The following is an 8,183-nucleotide window of genomic DNA, read 5'->3' on the forward strand; positions in this document are numbered from 1 at the left end:
CAACTTATAGCAATCCATGCATTGATTTATATCCACAGAAGCCTGTTGCTGCAAATGTAAATTGTTCAATTGGACCCATAATGACACACACACACACACACACACAAACACACACACACACCCACCCACCCACCCACAGACACGCGCACGCACGCACGCACGCACGCACACACACACACACACACCTGGCGGCATCTCTTGTCCTTGGGTTTGTTTAACCTGATTAAAGCTAGCTATTCTCCCAGGTATTTATCTCAAGGCTTTCATGTAGTAGGCCGATACAGGGAAAGCCCTGTGATAATATGTCTTCATTATCAGAATTACAGTTAGCAGATCACAGGGGCCAGTGCAGAACCATTGGCCCGGCGCAGGGGAAATAACCCTGATCTTTCAGGGGGGTCCATTTTACTATCCACTTACTAGCTATTTAGCAGACTATTTTAGCAAGAGCAACTTGCAATGGATTCAGATTCAGTTCAATGAGGAGAGGGTGACAGTTAGGCATCTTTAACACAGGTGGGCTACGGATATGGGGGATCAAACACAGTACCTATTTTTGACAGGGTGTTAAACTCCCCAGCCATCCCGCTCAACTATAGGGCTCAGACTCCTAATCTCGATATACAAACGTCTGCTAATGCCATAGAGTCGCTTTAGCCCATGGGCTCCGAAATCGCGAGGCAGCCAGAGTTGATCCTCTTGATCTGCAGGCAAACGTTTGCTATCAACCCTTCTCAAGGCCTCCCCTGCAGAGCGAGGAAGTGTATGGAGAACACTAGAATACTAAGAAGAAAGTAGAAAGAAGAATAAAAAGATAGGAATTATTTGAAACGACTCTGGAATGAATGTGTGATGTTGCATGGACACCCTCTCAGCATCACAGGGTAGCAAACAATCCCCTTGGTCTTTCTCTCTTTTTCCACAACAGTGCAATGAAAAACCCTTTGAAGAGCCAATGAAGGAACACTGGCTCCTGCATCACCGCGACCTGGCTGTGATGGTCTGTGTTCAACGTGGTTCTGCGTTCACTCTTTTCCAGGCACTGCTGGATAAGAACAAGTGGTAGCGATATGCTTCGTTTGGCCCCACACCCTCTGGAAATGTCCTCATCTGCACGTCACGTAGCAGGGAAGTGCTGGGGAGATCTGGCCTGGATCAGGGCTGAATGGAACCCAACGTAGAAAAAAAAGTCGAACATTAAGGATAAATAGAGGAAAGGTGGGGGGAAGGGGAAGGAAACGAGGAGAGGGAGGGGGGGAAATGAGAGACGTTAATTTGTTTAATGTTGCACTTCACGTGTGTCAGTCTTTTTTTCTAGATTGTGCTATTACGTGCTTCTAGGCTTTGGATCGTGCCGGAACCGTCGGGGTAGTGTCCGTTTCAACACATGCGATTGATCGAAGACCTCTTCCTGTATGTGCGAAAAGGGGCAGGTTTCATCCAGAGAGGTGGCATGGCACAATAAGTGGGGCCTAGCCAAAACATAGAGGGTGGGACACGCCTTCACGAGGCCTGACTGGCGGGACGTGACTGAACACACTGACACACACTGGATACCATCAGCCAACATGTACACGTACGCCTGTACACTGGACGCTGAACAGACACACACTGGCATTGAATTAATTAACCAAGGTGCTCAATCATTACCATGAAATTAAGTGCTGAACATTTGAGATTCACCTCAAACGACATTAATTCGTAACTGCATGTTTATAGAGGAGATAGCAGAGATAGCAGAGAGAGAGAGAGAGAGAGAGAGAGAGAGGGAGAGAGAGAGAGAGAGAGAGAGAGAGAGAGAGAAGAGAGAGAGAGAGAGAGAGAGAGAGAGAGAGAGAGAGAGAAAGAGAGGGAGAGAGAGAGAGAGAGAGAGAGAGAGAGAGAGAGAGAGAGAGAGAGATATAGAGAGAGAGAGAAAGAGAGAGAGAGAGATAGTTATAACAGGAGAAATATGTCAGAAAAGGGAGTAAGATCCCACCTAAAATAACTGAGGCCTTAATATCCCCACCAGACTAAGTAAAGCGCCGTAGTAGTTGCATATACAAAACTACTTCTCACCCTGTTGCATGCAAAGCCTTCCTCTGCACCTCACAAGGATTTGTATCCAGGGCCGCTGCTGGCCGTTTCGGTGCCCTACGCGGGCGGGGGTGAGGGGGGGGGGGGGAGCCTCTTTTTATATATTAGGTAAAAACATATAATTGCCGAAATTGAGTGATAGGTTAAGCAATTAAGAAAAAACAACGGTGGGCATTTTCATAACAAATTTATATATTTTTTTAATTCAATAATGTAATAATTATTTTTATTTTTTAATTTTTTTTACAAACCATAATTTTTGGTGCCCCCCCCACTCTGAGTATAGGGAGCGGCGGGCCTGTTTGTATCACTCAACCCTTTCCGATAGATGTTTCACTTGGCACAATAACCTGTAGGCCTGCATGACGAATATTGTCGTTACATAACAAATTAATGCTGTTCATCCAGTACAAACGATGCAATAGAAAGTTGATCAGAATGCCGGAGATTCCTCTTAAAATGGTGATGTTGTTTATTCGTCTCTGTGATATTGCAAGCATACTTCTACTACTTTATAGGGGAATCATGTGTTGATCATCAGGACAACATTCACGGCAGCAAGTTGTTTGGACTGTTGAAGCGTATGTTTTTTTATAAGATCACAAGTTCCACAAACAAAGTGGAGCGTTTGAAGAGTGGACATTGACCAAAGTTCAGAATAAGAGTGTGGATCAGTGTGGAGCACAAGAAATGGAAATCTGATGGAACAAGCACACACATGTTTGGACTGCGATAGCTATCTAGTGCTGTTATGCTGTTCTACATTCCTTAGGGTTTGACATTGGTTTAAAGAATCAAAACACACATAAGTACATCTTTGCTAATTTGTGGTTTTATTGAATAAGAGTTTAGGATGGTAAAACAAATAGATGTCAGCTGATCAGCGTAACACTTCTTTTTGTTATCATTGAGTAACAAGTAAGTTTCACTGCGCCATTACTCACACACACACACGCACTCACACACACGCACACGCACACGCACACGCACACACACACACAACCCTCTCAGTGTTTGACACAGATGGTCTTCACCTCCGTGAAGAAGTGGTACGAGTCTCTCCCGCCCTCCCGGCCCGTCCCCGAGCTCTTCATCCCGCCGAAGGGGAGGTTCAGGTCCCGGATCAGCCAGCAGTTGGTCCACACCAGCCCTGCCTGGATCCTCCCCGCCACCCGGTGCACCCTCCCCACGTCCCGGGACCACACCACCGCGCCCAGCCCGAAGCGCACGTCGTTGCCCCTGGCGACCGCCTCCTCCTCCGTGTCGAAGGGGCTGACGCAGACCACGGGCCCGAAGATCTCCTCCTGCATCACCCTGGAGCCGTCGGCCACGCCCGTGAGGACGGTGGCGGGCAGGAAGTAGCCGCCGGCGTGCTGCGCCGACAGCTCCAGCCGGTCCACGCCTTCGCCGCAGTGGACGGTGGCGCCCTCGGACCGGGCAAGAGCCACGAAGCTACGCACCTGGGGGTGGGGGTGGGGGGGGCGGGGGGGAGTCATTTAGCAGACGCTTTTGTCCAAAGCGTCTCACAGACGAGGCTGAGAACAACTGATGCATATAATCAACCTCGAAATAAACCAAAAAACAGTGTTAAGAGATGCTTTCACGTTCCTAAAAAACTGTTGGACAGAGAAGCTCACGTAGGAATCTGAAAGAGAAGGTGAGCTTTTCCCCCCAAACTTCTTCTTAAAGTCCTGTTAGTCCTTTTTTAATTAATTCATCCTTGCACATGAGGTGTTTTTTTTAATTGCATTGTGAGATCACATCAGAAGACCCTAGTGTAGAGTGCATTTGAGGCTAAATGGCAATGTGTTCTTTATAAATTGCTTTTGGTAATGGTTCCGCTAACTGACCCAGAGCCGTGTGATGTCTGAAACGTGAACGGTATTACTGAAATCCTCCACGGTGTGATTCATGACTCTCCTAATAGTGATGGATCACACCTGTCAATGTGCTCTCACTGGCTACTGTGAGGGGGGAAGGGGGACTCTGATTGGCTGTGATGATATCGTGTCACCACCTTCTCCAGGTGTTCTTTGCTGATGAGGGCGCCGTTGTTGCTGCCGGGATCCGACGGTGCGCCTGTCTTCCATTTTCTGGCCGCCGCCACAAATTTCTCCAGGAAGTGCGGGTATATACTCCGCTCCACGTAGATCCTGCTGGTGCACAGGCAGATCTCCCCCTGGAAGGGAGGAAATACAGGAGATAGAAAGCAAATAAAGGGAAAAAGAAGGGGGTTGGGGGAATTGGTGGAGGTTACAAGAGGACGCGTTGCAGTTGTCTCGTGACAAAACATGAGCTATGGGCTCCCTCTTGTGGCAGTCATGGTGAACAGCATATAATTTCAGGCAAGCTAAACCTGATTAATGGCTAATTTAGGGCAAAATTGATAGCTACAATGCAATTAACGAGTACATCCAATTAATAATTTGTACTTTATACACACTATACTTTAGGTTTTACTACACACAGTGTTAAAACAACAACAACTAGGCCTATATTTGAATGGAGAGTGCGTCGATTGGCAGAGCTTGGTCTCGGCCCTCACCTGATTGGAGAAGCTGGAGCGAACGGTGGTGGCAACACACTGCTCCAGGTCTGCGTCGGCGAAGATCAGTGCTGGGTTTTTACCCCCCAACTCCAACGACAGCTTCTTACAGTACGGGGCGCTCCGCTCTGTGATTCGCTGCGCTGTTGCCGTGGAGCCGGTGAAGGACACCAATGGGACGTCGGGGTGGCCGACGAGGGTGTCACCGGCTTTGGGCCCGGTGCCGAACACGACGTTGATGACTCCGGGGGGAACCCCTGCCGCACACAGCAGCATGGCAGAGGGAGCGCAGTGGAGACACATTTACAATACAAACTTACATTCTACAAAGGAAGACAACACCTACACTATGAGCAAAAGGATATAAACAACGGGGTAGGATGATAGGAAACAGCTCAGGGTTTGATATTATATTTTAAGTAATAATAGTGGGATGGGGTCCCCTTGCTGACATTTTTATTGAGTTTTTACGATAGATTAAAGGTGCTGTAGATGAGATTTGTTTAACCCCTTAATTTGGCTGTAATTTGATTGAACTGCCATAGCCATTCATCAGCTATGAGTGAGTAAAACTCTCTGTGAAAAATGCTGTCCTGGCTGACTGCTCCTGCCTCCGGCAGTTTAGACATTAGATCGATCCCAGCTCATTGCTGACTAATCAGGGGATCCTTTCCTTGATTGGTACAGGAATCCCTTTTGCCTGAAAATCACAGGTACGTGAGATGGAGCTTTTCTAAATGGCAGACAAACGTAGGGAGGAAGGGGAATGTATTTCGGGTCGTTTATTTTTTACATCTTGCTCTCTCTCTCTTTCATTATTATAAATGACTCTCCATTATTTCCTACAGCAGCTTTAATTGTATAACGGCGTGCATGGCATCGCTGTGACCCTACCTGCTTCCTGCATTAACTTGCACATCATCCAAGCTGTGACGGAGGTCATCTCGCTGGGCTTGGCTACCACAGTGTTGCCCGCGGCAACAGCAGGGGCAATCTTCCAGGTGAGCAGGTAAAGGGGGAGGTTCCATGGGCTGATTAGGCCAGCTATACACACACACAATATTTACATGTATAAAAAAATCATGAGAGAGAGAGCGAGAGAGCGAGAGAGAGAGAGAGAGAGAGAGAGAGAGAGAGAGAGAGAGAGAGAGAGAGAGAGAGAGAGAGAGAGAGAGAGAGAGAGAGAGAGAGACAAAACATCAATGATGACTTGACAGATATCAATGCAGAGAGGAACGAAGGGCTGGACCAAAGAAAACTAGTCTGCAGGGAACTGCCAATTGCCCACAGGCAAACCTACATACCAAACCTTACCCATATCAAAAAATACCTAAAGTAACATACAAACACACCCACACCCAGGCCCATCTCACCGACTCCCACAGGGCTGCGGACGGTGTAGTTGAGGCAGCCCATGTGGTCCATCTGGGTGGAGTCGTTGGTGTGATGGAGCACGGACGAGGCGAAGAAGCGGAAGTTGTGGACCGACCGGGGGATGTCCACTGTGCGGGCGAACGCCAGCGTCTTGCCTGGAACCAGAGCACCGCAGAGAGAAGGACGCAGTGAAACACCTGCATGCTTTCTGCACCGGTACACAGGGCATGGGATGTTGTTTCAACCCCCAGAATATGGGAAAAGACTTGGAGAAAGTACAGTTAAACATGCTGGTGGTGACGGGCCTCTATAATTTATCACATGGCTTATCATGTTTACCAATCTGAAATGAATAGCCTAGTGTTGAAATATGCCGTTTTGAATATGTTGCATGATATCTGTTGACTTTCAACAATATCCTTAGCTTTGCAGAATGGATGAACTGGCCTTTATCTGCAAAGAAAAGTGCAATTACAGTGATTGAATGCACAACAATGCCGTCTCGAATCCACAGACCACAGACCGGTGCCTGTCAAATAGATGGATTCAACGCTCAAATGACTGAATGCATGCTTATCAAGGGTGTGTACTTTTTAATCACAGCGACTATGTCAGTGATTATAACATCAATCATTTAAATATTCAAAAGGTGGATTTTGGAAGGACTCTATTTGTTGACTACTGACAACACAAAAGTACACACCGACAAACACACAGACCTTGATCTTTGGACTCAGCCTGAGCAAACTCGTCCAGGTTGGCTTCGATTAGGTCAGCCAGCTTGTTGAGAACCTGAGCCCGTTGCTCTGGACTACGGCTTGACCAATCAGGAAAGGCCTCTTTGGCGGCTGCCACTGCTGCATTCACCTGTAGTTTTTTTGGAGGGTTAAGACGTATTGTTATAAAATGTCCAACATAGTATATGGTTACTTAGAGTTCTTTGTAGTTTCTATAAAGGTCCAAGCACACATGAGGTCAGTTAGTGGCAAATAAAACTGATTGCTGGGACTAGTGTACGGATTTTGATTAATTTGCTGCGGTTTCATTGATTGTAATTACACCTCCATACGTATGTTTCAGACCTGTAATAAAAAACTAAATGAAGGCTTATTGTGAACATTGCAACCATTTCTCTCCACTGGCTTGGATAACCGGCTCTGCACTGACGTATGTTCAGGAGTTTACTGATTAGCTTCAGGGCAAAGAGCAAAGGTGCCTTTTGATTAAACTAGGGCATAATTATGAATAACATAAGATAACGCAGTTATCTTATGTTATTCATTTATATCAGTTTATATCAGTAAACTGAGTATATCAGTAAAAAAAATATCGTCAATAATAATAATAATAATGTGTCAACTTTTCTACAGATTTGAAACATGAGTTATAAACAAAGGAAAAAAATCCAGAAGCATTGTTGCCTTCAACATTCAACGATGTCGGCAATGAATGCAATGTTGCAAGGGTAAACGACAAGACATGTTTTGTTTTATTAGAGCAGCAGACTCACCTCATCCTGACCGCTGTCTGGCACGCTGCAGTACACCTGGCCGGTCGACGGGTCGTAGGAGTCAATGTAATCCCCACAAGCGACAAACTTTCCTCCGATGTAATTTTCTAAAACCAAGTGGGTCTGGTGCTCAGATGGTGTCGACATCGTGGTGGTCAACTAATAAACCACAAAAGGTCATAAGACAAGAAACAGAACTAAATCTTCTGCTCTAACTGAAGGTTTCCTAAGCAGTGAAACTGTATGGGCAATCCGACCCTCGCACTTTGAAGTCGGACGGGGCACAGAGCCAGCCTGCCTCTGAGCTGTAGCTGTGTATGAACAATGAATGAACTTAAACTTTAAAACCCTGGCGGGGGTTTGAGCAATAAAAAATATAGGCCTGTAAAAATATTGTTTTTTTTTCTCACACAAATGGTTGACATTGTTAAACCTCAACGTTAAATTGAACGGGTGAGCTACTTTTAATAATTAATTGGCCAAAGAAATGTTCGAGGCTGTGATTGGCTCCCTGGGATCCCAGAACGCAGCCCACAGTGGGGGAAAGGTAACACAACAGAGACCACGTGTTAACCGAAGTCACCCTTATCAAACAATCATTAACCCGTAGGCTGCATGTATGCACTGCTGTAGCAATTGAATTCAGAAATATATATATTTAAATAATATTTATATTTT

At 46.2% G+C, this 8,183-nt stretch overlaps 2 protein-coding genes and 1 long non-coding RNA gene across 3 annotated transcripts in view; 2 read left to right on the plus strand and 1 right to left on the minus strand.

The window, feature by feature from the left end:
- The window catches only part of LOC307088383 (uncharacterized protein), a gene marked incomplete at both ends in the record, with an annotated part of 132,824 nt that extends 131,758 nt beyond the window's left edge, over positions 1-1,066 (plus strand). Inside the window, one exon of the mRNA XM_079754240.1 lies at positions 1,040-1,066. Coding sequence (XP_079610366.1) covers positions 1,040-1,066 — 27 coding nt within the window. The remainder of the gene's footprint in view (positions 1-1,039) is intronic.
- Positions 1,067-3,083: 2,017 nt separating this feature from the next.
- Positions 3,084-7,652, minus strand: aldh8a1 (aldehyde dehydrogenase 8 family, member A1; the record flags this gene model as incomplete). The annotated part of the gene is made up of 7 exons (XM_079753282.1): positions 3,084-3,536; positions 4,094-4,255; positions 4,622-4,878; positions 5,516-5,665; positions 5,995-6,150; positions 6,715-6,862; positions 7,506-7,652. 7 exons carry the CDS (start codon positions 7,650-7,652, stop codon positions 3,084-3,086), a joined length of 1,473 nt encoding a protein of 490 aa, XP_079609408.1.
- On the plus strand, positions 4,748-7,100 carry LOC307087657. The gene is made up of 2 exons (XR_013812505.1): positions 4,748-5,622; positions 6,007-7,100. It is a non-coding gene; the product is annotated as an uncharacterized lncRNA (long non-coding RNA).
- Positions 7,653-8,183: the final 531 nt, after the last annotated feature.

Source organism: Pollachius pollachius (genome assembly GCF_949987615.1).
Source record: "Pollachius pollachius genome assembly, chromosome: 16".
Lineage (NCBI taxonomy): Eukaryota > Metazoa > Chordata > Actinopteri > Gadiformes > Gadidae > Pollachius > Pollachius pollachius.